Below are 20,049 nucleotides of genomic sequence, written 5' to 3'. Positions count from 1 at the left end.
TTTTGCCTTAAAAACAGACCTGGTTGGGATTTCCTTTCCTTCTGCCAAGGGAATGCAGATTTTTCTCCCGCTTGGACAGATATACCCCACAGGGGTGAGAATATTTATTCCGTTATTCTGCACCACACGTGCTTCAGGCAGCCTGCCTGTTGTGCCGTTTAAAAAAAGATAGCTTTTAAGCTGATTCAATTAATTTTCGTTGCCTTATTTAAAAATGCTGTGCTCGCTCTCTCTCTATATATATATATAAAACCTAAAAAAAATCATTTGACAGCCTGCTTTTCATCCTCGCATTCCTCCAAACCTGAGTAAAGAAAGGAAAGGAGGAGAGATAAAAGCAGCTCTCTGCTGCCCCTTAGTGGAAGCCATGCGCGAAACGCGCCATTTGGAAGCCAAAGCGATTCCTCGCCTTCCTCGGTCAGGGGAAGGGTTGGCACAACCGGCTAAGAGACGAGAAATCTGAACAAGGTTAATCTGAACAAGCTGTGTGTTTGAGCTGAAGGCAGCTGCTAGAGCTTTCTTGGGTGCCAACATCACCCAAGGCTCAGACCCGCTCGGCGCCACCTTGCTGGCACGTGGCGTTTGCAACTCCCCAAATCACCCAGCCCAGGAGTTCTGTGCCTTCGGTTTCCACCACATCTGGAGGGGACCAGGTTGGAGAAGACCTGCTGTAGCTTTGCAAGAAAGAGGCCAAAGATCTTGCTTTAAATATGAAGAACTAACAGCAGAAGGCATCGCATCCCCTATTTCCTTGCACTGTTCTTGCCTGCCCAGTTGCTACAGCCTGCTGATTCCTTCCCAAAGTCATGGGCAATTTTGCACTTCTTGGGGGTTCCCTTGGATGGTGTCAGAGTAAGCAGGGAAACCTTTACTATACAGATACACATGCATCTGGAAGAAGGACACTTAATCAACTCAAGCCCCAGAGGGCTCCGCAGCTAACCTACCTCATGGCCTGGGAGACCGGCTAGAGTTTCAAGGACTTTCTGAACATTGTCAGGGTGGGAGCCACAGGGAGGACAGTGCTGCAGCGGAGAAGGCCTACTTTCCAGGTCCTGATGGAAGACATTGTTTGATCAAAGGGTTAGTGGAAGAAGAAGGCAGTGCTAGGAACAGCTCAGATGCTGTGCAGAACCCTCCAACTCCCAGGCCTCTGACAGAGAACCGGAGGCTGAGGAAGACACAGACCACCCATAGGGGGGAGAGGGGATTTTTTTTTATATAAATCAATCTTCCGCCTTCTCCAGCCTGGCAGCCCTCCAGATGTGTTGGAAATGCAGCTGGGAATTGTGGGAGTTTTAGCCCCAGCACAGCTGCTGGATGCCAGATTGGGAAACCCTGATTTAGCAGTCTTGGGGTCCAAAGCTTCATCAAAGCTATAGGCCGAACAATCCCCCAGATTGGCAGGAGAGCATCAACTCACAAAAGATGAAAACTCACACATTTCATTGACAGGGTGATTTAACGAAGTCTAGATAATGACAGAGGTGGAAAAAACGTTAGCATGTATTAGAAAATTAAATGAGGGGCATAATAGAAAAAACAGCATTTATGATTGATCGGGCCAATTTTCAGAATACCTGCTCGCAGATTTGGAGGGGAGAATTTTCATTAATCATCAGTTATTTGGGAATTTATTCTCCTACGTCATTTCAACTCACCCTTTAGCTTTTCAAATCCTTTATGCCGCCTCTATAACCTGGGTGGGAACCTCCCAGCATCACTTTCTAATCCATTGGCTGGCTGGGGAATTCTGGGAGTTGAAGTCCACACATCACTGCCACTTTTAATTCTCCCCTCCCCTCCCCTCCGCTCCCCTCCCCTTCCCTCCACACGCACACACACACACAGCATCCTCAACATCCCTGAAAGGTATTTTATTGTTCCCCCCAACCCCTGCTTTAGAAGCTGAACTTTGCACATCAAATTGTACGTAGCCGTGCCAATCTGAAAGCAACTTATTTTGGTATCTGCTCCTTATAGTCAGTTTTCTATGGGTGTGCCAGATAAGCGAGGAGACCCCCATGTGAGCCTTGCACTTAGGTCAGCTTTATGGCTAAACCAGGAACTGAATCCAGATCTCGGTTCTTTCAAAGTGGAAAAACAGGACCAGGTATCCGTGTCACTCAGCCACCAATATCTTCTGGACATCTCAGACAAAATTTCCCTCATTCCCAGCCAGCCATTCATGCAATTCTTCTTCTTCTTCTTCTTCTTCTTCTTCTTCTTCTTCTTCTTCTTCTTCTTCTTCTTCTTCTTCTTCTTCTTCTTCTTCTTCTTCTTCTTCTTCTTCTTCCTCTTCCTCTTCCTCTTCCTCTTCCTCTTCCTCCTCCTCCTCCTCCTCCTCCTCCTCCTCCTCCTCCTCATCACCACCACCACCACCACCACCACCACCACCACCACCACCACATTGATTCCTCTGTCAACAATACTGAACAAGTCAGGCCATGGCTATCAAACATCAAAAACCTCTGCCAGGCTATCCCACCCCCTTTACATGGACGATCTGAAGCTGTATGGAAAAACACCATCTGAAACGGAATCGCTGCTCAACACAGTCCAAATATACAGCCAAGATATTCCAATGGAGTTTGGTCTGGATAAATGTGCCACCCTTACCATTAACAGGGGGAAAATAGTGAAAACTGAAGGAATCATGATCCCCAGTGGAAATAACATCAAGAGTCTGGATAAAGAAGATCACTACAAATACCTGAGCATCCTTCAGGCTGACAGCATCAAGCACACTGATGTCAAGAAGAAGGTTAGGAGTGACTACATCAAGAGAGTGAAGAAGACCTTAAAGTCCAAACTCAGTGGAGGAAAATACCATCAAGGTGATTAACACCTGGGCAATCCCAGTCATTAGAGACACAGCTGGAATAGTGGACTGGACTCAAACAGAACTAGAAGCCCTGGATAGGAAGACCAGAAAAATAATGACAATGAATCATGCCCTTCATCCATGCAGTGATGTTGACAGCTTCTATTTACCAAGAAGCTTAGGTGGGCGTGGAATGTTGCAAGTACACCAGGCAGCTGAAGAAGAGAAAGGGGCATTGGAAGAATATCTGGAGACAGTGAAGAAGATGCACTGAAGCTGGTACACCACGAAGGCTTACTGAATACTGGAGGCCAGACAGGCCTACAGGAAAGTCCAAAGGAAGAACAGAAAAGCGACACGGCAAGGCCAAGGATTACACGGCCAGTACACAAAAAAACGAGCAGGCAAAGCAGATAACGAGAAGACCTGGCGGTGGCTAAGAGCAGGAAAGTCGAGGAAGGAGACAGAGGGGCTACTTCTGGCTGCACAAGACTTAAGAACAAATGCACGTAAAGCCAGAATCGAGAAGACAGCAACAGGCAGCAAATGCCACCTCTGCAAAGAAGCTGAAGAAACGGTGGACCGCCCGGTTGTCTGCTGCAAGACGATCGCACAGACTGACTGTACCACAACGGCATGAGAAAGTAGCAACACTGGTGCATCGGAAGATCTGCAAGAAAGACCATCTGCCCACAAGCAAGAGCGGGTGGGGCCACAAAACAGACAAAGTCACGGAAAAGGAAGAAGCTGAAGTGCTCTGGGACTTCAGAATTCAAACAGACAAGCCCGTGCCACACAACACCCCCGACTTAACAACGGTTGGTAAGAAAGACCAAAAAGTCTGGACGGTGGACATTGCAATGCCTGGAGACAGCAGGAGAGGAGAGAAAGAACTGGAGGAAGTCACCAAATACAAAGACCTGCAAATAGAAGTAGAACGACTGCGGCAAGAGAAAGCAAAATAGTGCCAATAGCAATAGGCGCCTTGGGTGCCATCCCAAAACATCTGGAGCACCCCTGGAACACCGTCAGCATTGACAAAATCACCGTCAGTCCATTGCAAAAGGCAGCTTTGCTTGGAACAGCTCCCATCCTGCGAACATCAGACAGCAACATCTGCCTATCCCAGGTCCTTGGAAGGACTCAACAGGTGGATAAAAATGCCAAATCCAGTCTAAACATCTGGCTGACTGCGTGACCAACCATAATAATAATAATAATAATAATAATAATAATAATAATAATAATAATAATAAAATTAAATGTATATGCCACCCAATTCCCAGCAACTCTAGGTGGCTTACAAAAATCGTTAAAACCTTTTAAAAACAAAGAAACACCAAAAAACACAAACACAAAAGAAACGAAGAAGGTAGAGAGAACAAACCTGGATGGGAACAAAGAAGAGAAGAGGCCTCAATCACCCTCAGGCCTGGGCAAAGAGCCACATCTTCAGGGCCCTTTGAAGCACTAGCAGGGTGGGGGGCAACCTCATTCCAGAGGGCAGGTGCTGCTACAGGTGTGCTTCTGAGGCCCCAACAGGTGGCATTGTTTAAGCCAGTGTTGTCCAAACTTGGCCACTTTAAGATGAGTGGACTTCAACTCATGGCTGGCTGGGGAATTCTGGGAGTTGAAGTCCACTCATCTTAAAGTGGCCAAGTTTGGACAACACTGGTTTAAGTGATGGAACCCAGAGCATGCCAACCCTGCAGGACCAAATCGGCCTGGCAGATACTATAGGAGACAGGCAGTCTCTCAAGTAACCAGGCCCTATGCCACATAGGGCTTTCTAGATAGCAACCAGCACCTTGAATTGTACCTGGAAGCAAACTGGCAACCTGTGCAGCTCGCAAAGCAGTGGTGTTACATGGGCATTCCGAGGCATGCTCATCACTGCCAGTGCCAGTCTTGTTATGTGAGCTCTAGCCCAACACATCTGGAGACCACCGGGTTGGGGAGGCTGCTCTTACCATACATATCTATCCAGGGGACTAACTGAGCAGCTGGCAGACACTCCGTTCTCATGAGTTTCCTGGAACCGTCACAAAGAGGGACTGCAATTTCCTCAGTCATATAACTCCTGGTAGAAACCTTCCGCCTTTGAATAAAAATTTGTGAGTCAGAAAGGTGCTACCAGACTCCTCCTGGTTTTCTTTTCCAGGACATTAGCGTGCACGAAGACCATAATAAATATTAACAACCTCAAACTGAAATTGTTTTAAAAAAAATCTGCACACTAACTTCCCTCTGTGAAACATGGGGGTGGGGAAAAACCTCTAGTTTGTCTGAAAAGGGTGGCAGTAGCTTTACAATTGCTCACTTGGGGATTTCTGCTTGTTTCCTATCCGGCATTGATGAAGCAACAGCAAATACGCTCACTTTCTGCTGGGCATTTGCAACGTGCTCCCTGGCCTATCTCAGTTCATATCCAAAGGTCCAGAGATGCCACAGGGACCAAGCAGGAACTGGCTGAAACAAAGAGAGAGCATCTCCGGCTTTATCAATCCACCTCCATTTCGCTTTAGCCTTGATCCTACAGAATGATCCGCTCAGCAGTACTTCAGAGGTTCTCTTAAATATATCACCTTTCCCAGGACTGTGAAGGAAGGCAGAAGTGCTGTTCTATACCAGGTCTAATAGCTGGTTTACCTTACTCAAGGTTGCACTGACTAACAAAATCTGAAGATCTTCAGAGAAGATGGAGTTTCTCTCAATTATACCGGGAGATAAAGGGGACCGACACTGAAAATATTTGCTCGCTATACTCTGGCTCCACACAACACACTTAAGAAGTGACCCAACCCTGAACACAGCTTGCTTAGTTGTGGGTTTTTTGGGTGTGGGGGGAAATACCATTCTGCACAACCCCAGACTGCTTGGTTATGTTCTGGTTTAATGAAGTTCCCCCTGGTATCTGAACAGCCTCCACCTTGCTGGTGTTTCAAAGGACTTTGAAGACCCGGCTCTTCCCCCAGGTTGATGGCAAGCGAAGCCCCCTTTGGATCATGTGGGTTCATTTCCTTCTGTTCCTGTCCACTTCTTGTCATTCTTGCCATCTTTACTCTTCATTTTTGTCTATAACATTTTATTCTTGTTTTAATGTTTTTATCTGTAACCACCCAGATTCATTGGGAGTCAAACAGCATTTAAATGATGATGATGATGTCAACTACAAAAGGCAGCTTTACTTAGAACAGCTTATATCCTGCGATGATACCTTTAACACCATCAAACAACATTTGCCTATTCCAGGTCCTTGGGAAGGACTCAACAGGTGGATAAAAATGCCAAATCCAGTCTAAACATCTGGCTGACTGTGTGACCAACCATAATAATAATTCTCAAGCTGTGTGTTGAACTCTTCATGAGCAAATTTGAGGGGGGCTTACACTGGAGGGAACTCATGCACATGCTTCTTCTGGATAAGCAGGCTGTTAGTTTATTTATTTACCTATTAGATTTGTGCTCTGCGGCAATCAAAAAGACCCTCAATAGTTCACATATATCAATAGAAATGCAATAAAACATTCACATTAAAAGAATACAAAAATCACACAGTACTGTAATCAAGTCTGATGAAGTCAGTTCGTCCAGCCTCACATCAAATCCAGGCAGGTACACGCTCAGAGAAAAAAGACGACCAATGGTGGGCCTTTTTTACCTCAAATTAAGCTTTGGGAGGCAAAGTTAAATGCCTTTTTAAAATAAAAACTATGCAAAGTTAAAATAACCTCCCCCTCTCCCCCAGCAGCTTCCACTATATTGGAATTCAGCACCCGTCCGCCATGGTAACATCCAGGATTCCTAAACTGCATGCAATGGACAGGCTGATGTGCATTATGGGTGCTATTTACCAAATAGGTGGGGGAGAACAGCTGCTCAGTATAGTTTCCATCTGTAGTAGAGCACACATACCCCACAAGTAGATATTTTCTAGTGATTTGTCATCTTTCAGCACCGTGAATCATTTAGGTTTATTATGTTGAATAAGAATTTGCTTGTGACCCCTGGGGGTTATGACACACAGTCCGAGAACCCCTAAAAGATGAGAAACTAAGCAAGCTGATTGCTCCCACTGTTTTACACGTTACTGTTTATTCCCAGTAAGGTTAAAAAGTGTCAAGGTCATATCGTTTTATGTGGAGTCTAGATGTAACCCCAATAACCAGGCTGTGAACACAGCCTATGGGTCCATGCTCCTTTTCCTGCCCTAGGAGCCAACCAAATACCAAAATCCCCACAGAAAGGCAAAGACATCGTCCCACAACACCCAGGAGACAACCTACTGGCAAAAGATATTTGCCTATGGTATTTAACACTACAAAGCTTCAGCTGTTACCCGTTCTGCCCTAATCTGACCACTCTGCAGGGAAGCTAAAGCCAGACACATCAGCTGGAGAAATGTCTCATCTGCTAAGGTCAGAACATAAAGACCCTCAATCGGGAAGCCAAACGTTCAGTAGCTTCTCCTTCACACAAAGAATCGGACAATGCTCGAACCGGATCGCCTTTGGACACCGGCTGTGTTCTCACGAACTCCCCCCCCCCCCGACTCCAGCCAACCACGTTTTAGCGAGGAAGAGCGGCGCATGGAACAGGACTGGACCCAGCGCCACGTGCAGCCGCACTTCCTTCACCCCGCCACTTCCGCCAAGGAGAGCGCACCTATCACAGAGCCCAGGTTCGTCAGCTCAGCCTTTCCATTGGCTACATCTCCTCCACCCGCCTCTGAAAGAGGCGCGGTTTCTGATAGGATGAGGCGGGGACGGCGGTCATTGGTTAGATGTGTCCTGTTCGGGGGAGCTCGAACAGCGGCCGTCCATCCTGGCGAGTGGGCGGGGCGTAAGAGTGCGCGGCCCCCGATTGGCCATAGCAACCGCGTGGGGCGGGGGAAAGAGTGAAGCGATCCCTCTTTTCGGTTCAGGCGGAGTCTCGAGCCAGGCGTTAGGAGCGTGCGGAGGTTCTTCTCAGCAGCTCAACATCCGGACAACTCCGCCGCCATTATGGTGAAGCTCGCTAAGGTGAGACTCGCGGCCTAGGCTGGGAGGATGATGGCGGCGGTTTAAAAACCGGGGCTGTTGAAGGGTGACGAGGGCGGGCAGCTCCGGAGGCCTTGCGCGCGTGGCGGTTTCTAGGCCTCCCGCACGTAATCGGTGAAGAAAGCAGAGAGGACGATAATTAAAAGCGGCTTAAGCCTCCCCCCTTCTCCTTCTTCCCCTGTTCCTTTCCTCGCGGTTTGAAGCGCTTCTTGGGCGCCCACACGCGCTCGGCGGTGGAACGTTCAGCGGTTTCTAGACACCCCCTCCCGGCACCGGGTTGGGAGTGAGAGAGCGCGCGTGCGCACGCGCGCTGGGGAGAGTTTCTAGGCGCCCAGCCTGCCTCGCGGCGCCCTACGTCGCTCGTTTGCGCGCGCACAGAAGGCGCCCGTCCTGGGCGCGAGTTTTTCGCTCGCGCGCACCTCCTCCACCACGTGACACCCCCTCCTTCCGACCGTGCGGCGGGAGCACGTGAACGGGGAGGAAGGGAGAGCCGCGCGCCGCGTTTCCTCTCGGGGGTCCACGTGGTGCCTCGCGCCAGGCCTCGCTACCTCGCCCGGCTTGGATCGCCAACGCGGCGCCGGCTTGGCTTGGCTTCGGGGCCACTGGCCAGTCCTCTTCTCTCCTGCTTTAGTAGTGGAAGCGGGAAGCGGTGCTTCCTTGAACTGCTGCTCACGAGGCCGAGAGAGGGAGGTTCGCCAGGCCGAGCGTGGCACCAAGTTCTGCCGCCTACTGGGTGTCAAAAACGGGGTGCCCAATGGGCACATATGGTTGCCCTAACCCTAAGTAAATTCAGAGGGAATAGATACGGTCTAGAATTCTCTGATCGCTGCCTGCTCTGGAACTGGGAAAGTTTTTTTTTCATAGCTCTGATCCGTAAGACCTTTTCTGAGGGTTGGGCAGGGCTTTCTGTGTGCAAAGCATGTGCTGTGCCACATACCAGGCGTTGGTTGGAAAAAGACTGCCCCCAGCAGGACTATTCCTTAGTGACCCCCACATTACATAAGTACAACTTTTGCTCAGTGTAAGTAACCTTGTGTGTCCTTAGCAGAGTTCGGTTCATTTGAACAAGGTTGTCTTTTATATTAGTATGTGGGCTTTTCAAAATTTGCATCCCTGTACGCCACTCTAATATCATCCAAGTCTGTGGGACCCCTGGAGATTTCAGTATGCCTGGATAGCAAAATGAAAGACAAGGAAGCTGATTTATTTAAATATAAATGAACTGTAAACAATTGAAAGCTCCGTTGATCTTAGTAGAAGAATTAAGTGTTTGCTTCAGATTATATTTTTTAGATATGTGCAAGAGCAAACAGAAGCAATTGTGGGGTGGCTAATGTCTGAATGCCGATCTCTTGGCAGTGTGGTCTGGGAAGAAGATGGCTGAGCGTGGTTGTTTCAATAAGCATTCTTATTGAATGCTTATTGAAATGTTTCACTTAACGGCCGCATTGCTTAGCGATGAAGTTGCTGGTCCCGATTGTGGCCAGTAAGTGAGGACTACCTGTAATAGTCGGCTAGCTGTAAATATTCTAGATGGTGAGGAAAATGTCCTCATTGTTTTTGTTTTACAGAATGTTAAAAATCAGCCTAAACAGAAGAAAATGACTACCCTTCCTCCAAAGGAGATTGATGACAGTGATGAAGAAGATTCATCTGAAGAAGAGGAGAGCAGTGAGGAAGAGGTGAGAGCCAGTGTGGTGTGGTGGTGAAGGTGTTGGGCTAGGAGCAGAGAGATCCAGGTTCTCGTCCAGCCTCAGCCATGGAAGTTAATGGGGAGACTTTGAGCCGCTTGCTGTCTCTCAGTTCAATCTTCTGAACAAGGTGGGCTGTGGTTGTGACTAGGAATGAGAGGGAGTGCTCTGGACACAGCCTTCAGCTTCCAAGCGAGCTTGGCCTGAGGCTCATTTCATGTTACCTTAGCAGCACAATTGCCATTGGAATAGAAGGGTCCCTGCTTCATTGTGCCTCACCCCATGTGGCTTGAATACGTTCAACCACGCTTGTAAAGTGTGATGAAGACATCAATGAAAGTGTTCAATTTATATGGACAGCAACCATTTCCCATATGCAACGATGGCTGCAGTGTATCTTTTTCCTGCAGTAGTGTCCCTGCTGGGTCATACTCATCTTTTTGACATAAAATAATTACTGAAAGTATTTCAATAGTGAGTTTTAATCCGTTTTGCCTATGTTGGGGGCTGCTAGATACCACTGCCTATTCTGTTGCATTTTTTCCCTGCAGATGATTGCGCCTAAGAAAGCAGCTACCCCAGCAAAAGGAGCTATAGTTACTCCCAACAAAAAGGCAGCAACTCCTGCAAAGAAGACAGTAGCTACGCCAGCAAAGAAAGCAGCTGCTACTCCATTGAAGAAGACACCCGTCTCTGCCAAAGGAGCAAAAAATGGGAAGAATGCAAAGAAGGAAGAAAGTGAGGAGGAAGAGGACGATGAAGAAGATGATGATGACGATGACGAGGATGATAGCGAGGAAGGTGAATTGGGTGGGGTAGAGTCTATTGTGAATGCTTTGGTGTTCTGCCATATCCAGAGTCCACTGAGTTGGGTGGCCAATAAATTTAAATAATATTTATTTATTGAATTTATATGGCCGCTCATCTCACCAAGAGCGACTCTGGTCGGTGTATAGCAATCAAATAAAACAGCAATCTATAAAAACCATAATTGTAAAAATATAGAACAATCATTATTAAAAGTTACAAATATCATTAAAACATACAAACCACAAGGTAGGGAGAGAGTAAATATGTCAACTGTGGTAGCGGAGCCATCTTACCCCCAAGCCTGGTGACAAAGCCAGGTCTTGAGGGACTTCTGGAACATTAACTGGGATAGGGTTAACCTAACTTGGAGGGGAGAAATGTTCCTTAAGGCAGGCAGCACGGCACAGAAGGCCCACCTCCTGGGACCCACCAAATGTAAGTCCCTGGCAGATGGTACCCACAGCATGCCTTCTGTGACAGACCTAATGAGGCGGGCCGATGCAATCTGGGAGAGGCGGTTCCTCGAATAACCTGGCCCTTTAAAGGCTAAATCCAGCACCTCGAATTCGACCAGGAGCAAACTGGCAGCCAGTGCACCTTGCAGAGGTGTGGCATGCTGTTCTGGGAGCACATGTAACTGCCCTCGCCACTGCATTCTGCATCAGTTGAAGCTTCTGGATGCTCTTCAAGGGCAGCCCCATGTAGAGTGCATTACAGTAGTCCAGCCTGGAGGTGACAAGGGCATGAATGACTCTGAGCAGAGCCTCCCGATCTATGAATGGGCACAACTGGCACACAACACGAACCTGTGCAAAAGCCCTCCTAGCCACAACTGCCATCTGCTGTTCGTGAGTCCAGGCGGGCCCCCCAGATTGCGTACCGGGTCTGTCTGAGGCAGTGCAGCCCCATCCAACACCAAAGGCAGCATAGTCCGAGATCGGTAGGCCCAAAGCCACTCAGTCTTGCCAGGGTTCAGCTGAAGCCCGTTGTTCCCTATCCAGACCTTCACAGCCTCCAGTCACCAGAATAAGAGGAATAATATCAGTATTCCTTGTATTTGGCAGCCCAAAACTATGAGCTGCATCTTCTGGAAAAGATTTCCCCCACTTTAATGGTTGATCTCAATGGGGATCGCCTATTTTTTTCTCACTCCATCTTTTTTCAGAAGGGGAATCAATTTATGAAGTGTACGTTTTTCAGTGTTGATTGACTAAGAACTAAGCTAAACTAAACTGCTTGCTGCAGATGAATCTGAGGAGGAACCTGCTGTACCAGTGAAAAAACGTGGAGTCCAAGCACCTCAGAAGAAGCCTGTAGCTCCGGTAGTTGCCAAGCAAGAGTCTGAGGATGAGGAGGAAGAGGACGATAGCGAAGATGACGGTAAGTCTCATTAAGAGAAGTGCAGCTTCCTCAGTCTAAAAATTACAAAGAAGTGATAGCTAGAAAAAGCACAGCAGATTCACAGGGGCGGAGAAGCCTTCGCTCCTTTCCTTTGCAACAAGCTCAAGTCTAACTGAATTGGGTCTAATGATGGGGAGAGCAATTAGACTGTGAGAAATTAGCAGAGGGAGGTTACTGGGAAAAGTGATGTGGGGAAATACCAACACAGATGATGAGTTTTGGGACTTAATACTGATCTTGTGATGTCTCTAATATGAACTGATGTGTTGATCGTGTTCCTAAGTCAAATTGCAGAGCACCACTTAACGACATTTTTTAAAATGAGTTGAGCAGACTTGTATAATGTCAGCAGGTGGCACTAGTTGTTCTACCTATCACCTTATACTGACTAGGACTGGTAGAGCATTTTCAGTAGGAGAGACCATGCAAAAGATGCCAAAGTAATTAAAAGAAAACAATTCTTGAGAGTCTGTCTTGTCCTGTGGATCATATGAGTTACTCAAAATGGCTCTTTGCTTGTGGCTTTAGAGTCAGAAGATGAGCCCATGGAAACCGCTCCGGCAAAGGGAAAGAAAGTTTTGCTAGCAAAGGCAGCACCAGCAAAGGGGGCAAAGGAAGACTCTGAGGAAGAAGCTGAAGACTCTGAGGAAGAAGATGATGACGAGGAAGAAGGGGATGAAGAAGAGGAGGAGGAGGAGGAGGAGGAGGAGGAGGGTGAGTTGACATGTCCCACTGCTTTTACAAAGCGTACAGGATCAGTCTATACCTTTCAATATTGGCCCTAAAGCTGGAAATGATGATTTCTCGCTGAACTGATGTGGTCCAAATCACACATGAACACACCTAAAGATAGTCAAGTCCTGATCCAGCACCAGTTTGTGCCATTCTGTCTCCTGTGGGCTTTTTTCCCTCTGTGTGTGTGTGTGTGAGAGAGATACAGAGATCGCTTTTTATATATGTTTGCCATTTTACTCCCCAGAAACTCTGCAAGAGATGTCTGGAAAACGAAAGAAGGAAATAACCAAGCAAAAAGGTGCCCCAGATGCAAAGAAAAAGAAAACAGAAGGTGAATGGCCCGCGCAGGACCCACAGTGAAATTGTTAACAATTACTTCTCTCTCCATATCCCTTAACTTTGCTTCAAATATTTATTTTAGTCATCCAGTTCTTGACATCCCTCAAAATTTCAAACATACGTGACAGGATATTCTAGGTTCAGAGATAAGGGGTGAGGTCTAGCCCCAACCATTAGATCTTTGCTATTCTGCCACCAAATTGTGCATTATTGTCCTTTAGAGGATAATAGTTCTGCATTGTCATCTTACCCTTTTTCCCAAAAATTGCACACTGAATGTACAAATACACCATCAGGTGGAAGACGAAAGGCCAAAGTAGCATGAGGCTGAGGTTTTTTTTAATGTCCATGCTATAAAGCTGAAAGACATTAGTATCCTTCCACAAGCACTCCAGATAATACAGTCTTTCCTGAGGGTTATTTACGCAATTTCTTATCTTCCTTTTAACTTTATAGAGTCTGCCTTCTCTCTCTTCATGAGTAATCTCAATGCAAACAAGAACTTTGAAGAACTGAAGGCTGCCATCAGAGATTTCTTTGGCAAAAAGGATCTTCAAGTACAAGAAATCCGAATTGGCAACTCAAAGTAAGAATTTCATGTTGGAAGTATTGGGGGACTTTTCTTTTTTAAAATGTAAGAATTTCACTTCAGAGCTGCCTTCCCCAACCTGTGGATCATAGAGGTGTGGTGGTAATGGTTGTAGCTTGGGATTTGTACACCTTCAGTTGCTGAACGAAAGATTGCTCACAGATGTGCAAATGCCACAGAGATATTGGAGGTGGCTAATACATTGGGAAACAAGCCTGAAAATAATCTTGGAGCTTACCAAGGAGGGCAGAACCCAGCAGAATGAAATTTAACTGATAGAAAAGAGGAATGTGTTGGGTGGGGTTAGGTGTGAAAATGGACTTGGAGTGAGATATAGTTGATTGCAAACTGAACATGAATCAGTAGTACAACATGGCTGCTAAAAAAAAGCTAATGCAGTTTAGGCTGTCTCCATAAAATCCTGCTTCCAAGTCATGGGCAATAATAGTTTCGTTACATTCTGCAGTAGGTCAGGCTCATTCTGTGCACTACGTAAAGTCCCAGTTGCAAATTGTTTCTTATAACTGGGATGTTCTGAATTTTTTCCCTCTGGGTTTGTACAGAGATTGTGTACAAATTTGAAAACTGGCTTAGAGTGGATGGGGTGATCAGGGAATGGCGTTCTGAGCGAAGCAGCAGGCATTGAAGGAATGAGTGGCCCAGTGAGGGAGCCATCCTGGCTAGGGCTGTTCCCCCACTGTGTGTGTAGAACAGAGAATAAATGTAGATTAATGTTACTGCAAACACTGCTGGTACAGTGTTGGTTTGATTGCCCTACTGAGCTTCAGAATTTGCGTGTGCACCTGACATTCTTGTGGGTCCTGCCAGTGCTCAGATTCAGGATTACTGTTTTAAATACTGTGAGTTCCCATTAACAATAACACTCTGAAGGCTTCCAATTCAGCAGAACGAAAGAGCATGACAGTGCACATGGACATTTTGGCTTAACAAGCATCAACACTTCTTTGCAAACTTGCTGTGCTGATGGCTTGCCTTGGTTGGTTTGGCTCTTCAGGCGCATTTCTCTCAAGGTGCATTTCAAAAGACAAAAACAGTAACTCCAGTTGATTGACTTGCTTAGTTCTGGGGTGTTCATTGTTGCATTCTGCACATTCTCTTGTGCCCCTTTGTGGAGATTGTGGAGCGCATTTAGAAGCGTGCAAGAGATCTGCTAAGATTCAGTATGTATGTATGTTCTGTGTGTACTCTTCTGCACCGGGGGGGGGGGGAATTTGGCTGAACAGGGATATTGGGGTGTGTTGTTCTGGCCTGTGTGCTGCTGTTTATCTGTCCCTGTAGCACTTCAAGTAACAGAACGTTCTGAATGGCAAGAGTAGTGCAACCGAATAGCAAAGGAGGGGGTGAGCCCTCTCAGTATGGGTCCAGCTATCTCTTGGATGGCAGTTGGACCTGAGAAAGCAATTGTGTGTGAGTGTGTGCATGTATGCGTGTTTAATGCTTATTTTTAGAGAGAAGTTAAATACTGAAAATTCTTCCTCTGTTACACAGGAAATTTGGTTATGTAGATTTCTCCTCTGAAGCTGAGCTGGATAAAGCACTCAAATTAAATGGGAAAAAATTGATGGGCTTGGAAACAAAACTAGAAAAAGCAAAGAGTAAAGAGAGCCTTCGGGAGAACAAAAAAGGTGAGCAACGTATGTTTGGCAGCACTTACTTTATATATTGTATGTTTGGTGTAGTTGTTAAGGCATCAGGCTAGAAACCAGGAGGCCATGAGTTCTAGTCCTGCCTTAGGCATGAAGCCAGCTGGGCGACCTTGGGCCAGTCACTCTCTCTCAGCACCAGGAAGAAGCAGGCCAGGGCAAACCACTTCTGAAAAACCTTGCTAAGAAAACTGCATGGACTTGTCTAGGCAGTCACTAGGAGTAAAAAATTGACTCGAAGGCATGCACACACACAGACAGGCGTAAGACTAGTCAAGAAGCAAATGTCCTTATTCCAGCAAAGCTTTTTATGAAAGCAATCCTTACTCCTGCATGTGTGATTAGAGCTTTTTTCAGCTGAAGCTGTGTATGCATGTGACAATTACTGTTAAATTACCACTTTTTTCCCCAATATGTTGTGGTTTTGATTGACTGGTTGCCCAGCAATGCGTAAAATAAATGGCATGATATCGTAATATGTGGCTTTTCTTCTAGAGAGAGAAGCAAGAACCATTTTTGTGAAGAACCTTGCTTACAGTGTCACCCAGGATGAACTGCATGCAGTATTTGATGATGCCCTGGAGGTCAGACTGGTGTCCAAGGATGGGAATAGTAAAGGGTATGTTACTCTAAGGCGGCCAATATATTTTTATTTATTTGTAATGTACTTGTGCTGCTTTCTTTTCTAAATAATTTAAAGGCCATTGTCTATCATTGTATTTAAATCGCTATATAGCTTTAATTATTTTTGGAGCTCCTATGCCCATTCTGCTAAAGATTCATTTAAGATTGATTAATTTTAGGCCACATCAAAACCTGCTTAGTTCTGATGTGCCCTAAAAATCCTCTGGATTTTTCCTATTTGGAAAGGTTTGGTGTTGGATGGGCTTGTGTGTTCTGCTAAACTGGGGGATTAAACAAGTCATAAAGGCTATTCATGTATCAGAGCGATCCATAAATCATGGGTTGCAAGTTATACTAGTTGGACTTGCATTTTTAAAATAATTTTTATTGCAATTTTTAAAGAGTATAGAAAGAACAATTTACAAAAACAAATTAAAAGAGAAACAATACTATGTGACAAATTAATTATGAAATTGTACCAAAATGAACAAAAAGAGAAAAAGAAATCAAACAAGAAAACACCCCCGAAAAATTACTCTACTGGTTGAATTAGGTTAATGGAAGACAAAACCAAAGGAGGTGTGTGGTTTACTGCTTCTCTGTGAACCTAGCAAGGGAGGTGGTAGTGTTACTCATTTGTTACGTGGCTTCCCAGAAAAACCTTCGGTGAACGCTGTAATGCTGTTCCCTTCCTTTTGTTGTAGGATTGCCTACATCGAGTTTAAGACGGAGGCAGATGCAGAGAAAGCTTTGGAAAAGCAAGGAATGGAGATAGACGGCCGTCCTATTGTGCTTGACTACATAGGTGAAAAGAGCCAGCAGGACGCCAGAAAACCCATCAAGGGAGTGCAGCCAGGTAAGATGCCGAGGTGGATCAGCTTGGCATGACAAAAGCGGCGTGCTGCAGAGACCTCCAGAATTAGGTAGACAAGGGACCACTCTCAATTGGCGGTGTGGGTTTTTACACAGGTGGAGATTCAAAGACGCTTGTTGTGAACAATCTCTCTTACGATGCAACTGAAGAAACCCTTCAAGAAGTTTTTGAGAAAGCGTCAGCTATCAGGATTCCACAGAACAACCAGGGAAGACCCAAAGGGTGAGTAGGAGCCAAAGTGAGTAGGAGCCCTGGATAGAGGGGAGAGACTGGCAGTAGTCTCTCTCTCGCCACGGGGTTCCCCTAGTGATCCCCGCTTCTCTTTGAACAGTTACGCGTTCATCGACTTCCCCACAGCTGAGGATGCAAAGGAAGCCATGAACTCCTGCAACAACACAGAGATCGAAGGGCGCACAATCAGACTAGAATTCAGCACCTCGGGGGGACAAAACAGAAACACCAACGCTAAAGGAGGCTTTAGCCGTAAGTAGAGATTGGCATCCAAACCAGAACCTTGGTGAGGGCCCTTAACTTCTCTCTCTGCCAGTGCTGAACCCCGGCATTTTCTGTTGTTTAGAGCAAAGCAAAACCCTGTTTGTCAAAGGGCTGTCAGAGGACACTACTGAAGAGACGTTGAGAGAGTCGTTTGAAAGCTGCGTTGGTGCAAGAATAGTGACTGACAGGGACACCGGCTCCTCCAAAGGGTAGGTACAACAGGACGTTGCTCGGTCTGCCTCTTGAAGTGCTGCAAGCGTAAAACACTGGATGCCAACTGTTACTTGAGCTCAGCTGAAAGGGGTTTTTTTTTAGTATAAAATGACTTAAAGCAGAAGTTCCTTGCCTTCTCAATGAGCTCCTTCCTGCTGTAAATTCAGTGGCAGGCTGTGGATTCGCACGAGAAGAAGAGTAAACCTGCAGCACTGATCTTGTGAGTGCCTCCAATTCCTTTGGATGAATAACTGTCATTGCTGTGGGACAAGTTTGCATATGACCTCTCTCAAATTCATAGCTGGCCAGGAAATTCCAGAGACAGATGTAGCGATAGCTGAGCTTAGGCAGACCTTCTGCATTTTTAAAAGGGCCAGCCGTCAGCTGCTGCCTTTGCTGTAAGAAGCTTAAGATGCGGGGCAGTTCTCAGCCTTGCCTGAGATCTTCTGCAGGAGGGGCAGCTTGCAGTCCTCTCTGGCTTACGGGCCCCTGAGCCTGATTCGCAAGGAGCTCTACAGGATGTGGATCTCCTGCAAGAATGAGCTGTGCGTTCCTGAGCAGCTGGTTGGGGAAGAGAAGGAAGGGGGCCTTCTCCACTCTTGGATTCAGCTCCAGCTCACCCTACCAGAGCATTAGCCAATTCCTTTTACAGCAGTACAGAACTTTGGGGGGAGGGGTAGTTTTGTATTCATGCCTTATTCCATCGTGCTTTCTGGAGAAAACGTTATTAGCGGTGCCAGTCAGTTCTCCTAATTTGTCTTCGTGGGACCTGGCATTTTGAAACTAGTCCTTTAACAGAACAGTAGGAGCTCCTTGTATCTGACCTCTCCGTGGAATCTGCTTCCTGTTGTGACTGAACTCTCTCTTTTAGATTTGGCTTTGTGGACTTCAGCTCCCCAGAAGATGCCAAAGCAGCCAAAGAAGCCATGGAGGATGGAGAGATTGATGGAAACAAAGTGACCCTCGACTTTGCCAAGCCCAAAGGCGGCACTCCTCGTGGGGGCGGCGGTGGAGGCTTTGGCCGGGGCAGCAGAGGTGGACGTGGTGGCAGAGGCGGATTTGGCGGCCGGGGTGGAGGCAGAGGAGGGTTTGGAGGTAAGCATCCCTCTGCGCGATGGAGTAACACATGCACAGTAGCTCTGAGGGTTGGCTCCTCTCTAATGCTTTCTTCATCCTTCTAGGCAGAGGCGGCGGCTTCAGGGGAGGCAGAGGTGGCGGTGGTGACCATAAACCACAAGGAAAGAAGATAAAGTTTGACGACTGAGTGGCTTGCTTTCCTTGTATCTGAAAGGACTCTGGGGTTTTAATTCTGTCACCTTGAAATGACAGAGCCTTCTGAGGACATTCCAAGACACATTGCAGTCCCTGAGGAGCTTCTTGGAAGACTCCTTTCAACGAAGAAACAGCCAATTGACTGCCTGGCCACACTTAAGAACTTTTTAAAAGCAACAAGAAATGTGGGAGTTGAGCTGTGTCCATGTATTTCCCTGAATTTATAATGTTTTACCCATGTACAAAATTAACTTCCTTATACATTTCTGTAGGCATTTTCTTTGTTTTTTTCTTGCTGTAAAAATGCAAAATGTTTTATCATTTGTGTCTCAGCAAACTGTCTAGGACAGATTAAAGGGCCTAAACAGATTCTCGTGTTTCTCCAGTTCCTGAGGCTATGAAGCAGTTAAGTTGGGATATCAGATGCTCTGCTTGTATGATTTCAGCTCAGCATCTTGAGTGAAATTGGGCAGCTTTTTCAATGAACTGGTGCAATGCAATCATGGCAGAGATGTCTCAGATTTACTCAGGCAAACGTTTGGTTTTATCCTTTCTAGTTGCATGTAACCACAGGATAACAGAAAAAAGCAGGTAAGAAATTGGTAGTACCTTGGTAGTCCCTGCCATTTTCTTGGCAGGATTTTTGGAAGTGGCTTGCCTTTACCATCTTCCTAGGACAGAGAGAGAGGGACTGTCTCAAAGTCACCCAGCTGGTTTCATGCCTAAAGCAAGATGAGAGCTCACAGTTTCCTGCTTTCCAACTTGGTGCTTTTATCCACTCTCCCAAACTGGCTCTCTTCAGTTATTTCTTTTTTTTAAGTCCTGCTTTGTGTACCATGTGGATTAATCCATGTTTAAGCGTATCCTGAATCTTCCACCGACTTCTAATATTAAGAGCAGGAATTTACCTCAAGTGTGAGTCTTAACATGCCTTTAGCTTAGTTATCTCCTTCTCTCCCACCCTTAATACATTTTTTCTAAACTCAAAATGTTAACAGGAACTGGAGTTGAAAAACGGCTTTCCTGGGCTTTTGGATCCAGTTACCATACCACATAATCTGAGTGTAAACAGGATGGCTTGAGTCTAATCCAATGGTGTGCCATAGATCACTTGGTGCTTTAAGACACTGTTCCTCAACCTCAGTGACTTTAAGATGTGTGGACTTCAACTCCCAGAATTCCCCATGCTTGCTGGCTGGGGAATCCTGGGAGTTGAAGTCCACACATCTTAAAGTCGCTGAGGTTGAGGAGCATTGCTTTAAGAGAAGGAGGGTGATAGCTGAGGGCATTGGGGTTTTTGCTGTTGACCATTGAAATCAGTCACTGCTCTTTTCTGCCTGCATCTTGACTCATTCAGAGGATATACTGTACTTCAAGTGTAAAGCTAATGGGGGGAAGTAGATAAAATGCTTGCTTTCTTGAGTCTTATTAATAGGTTAACATTTTCTGAAGTCAGCTGCGGATAATTTCATTAGATTC

The 20,049-nt window shown here is 46.2% G+C and overlaps 1 protein-coding gene and 1 non-coding gene across 4 annotated transcripts; both read left to right on the top strand.

The window, feature by feature from the left end:
• The first annotated feature begins 7,693 nt into the window (after window positions 1-7,693).
• Window positions 7,694-18,939, top strand: NUCLEOLIN (nucleolin multifunctional protein). Of its 3 annotated transcripts, none has more exons than XM_088132018.1 (15): window positions 7,694-7,845; window positions 9,435-9,545; window positions 10,106-10,355; window positions 11,610-11,744; window positions 12,294-12,471; window positions 12,746-12,831; window positions 13,296-13,425; window positions 14,938-15,074; window positions 15,588-15,711; window positions 16,421-16,572; window positions 16,686-16,812; window positions 16,922-17,073; window positions 17,168-17,294; window positions 18,170-18,393; window positions 18,480-18,939. In XM_088132018.1, the coding sequence occupies exons 1-15, from the start codon at window positions 7,828-7,830 to the stop codon at window positions 18,560-18,562; spliced, it is 2,034 nt and encodes a 677-aa protein (XP_087988144.1). In that variant the 5' UTR covers window positions 7,694-7,827; the 3' UTR covers window positions 18,563-18,939. The 3 variants fall into 3 exon arrangements, with proteins under 3 accessions (XP_087988144.1, XP_087988143.1, XP_087988142.1); XM_088132017.1 differs by having other exon boundaries at window positions 12,294-12,474; XM_088132016.1 differs by having other exon boundaries at window positions 12,294-12,479; window positions 12,745-12,831.
• On the top strand, window positions 11,967-12,032 carry LOC112541463 (small nucleolar RNA SNORD82). Its single transcript, XR_003085448.1, has one exon. It is a non-coding gene; the product is annotated as a small nucleolar RNA SNORD82 (small nucleolar RNA).
• Window positions 18,940-20,049: the final 1,110 nt, after the last annotated feature.

Source organism: Python bivittatus, unplaced genomic scaffold (assembly GCF_059951505.1).
Source record: "Python bivittatus isolate LINGU-HERP-01145 unplaced genomic scaffold, Pbiv_v1 ctg000980_np1212, whole genome shotgun sequence".
Taxonomy (NCBI): Eukaryota; Metazoa; Chordata; class Lepidosauria; order Squamata; family Pythonidae; genus Python; species Python bivittatus.
This window is presented reverse-complemented; position numbering and strand designations above follow the sequence as displayed.

Excerpts from the sequence above, each read along its gene's own strand:
- NUCLEOLIN (XM_088132016.1), top strand. Across the intron at positions 15,075-15,587 it reads CCTTCGGGAGAACAAAAAAG|AGAGAGAAGCAAGAACCATT; the intron begins GTGAGCAACGTA and ends CTTTTCTTCTAG. Across the intron at positions 16,813-16,921 it reads AACCAGGGAAGACCCAAAGG|TTACGCGTTCATCGACTTCC; the intron begins GTGAGTAGGAGC and ends CTCTTTGAACAG.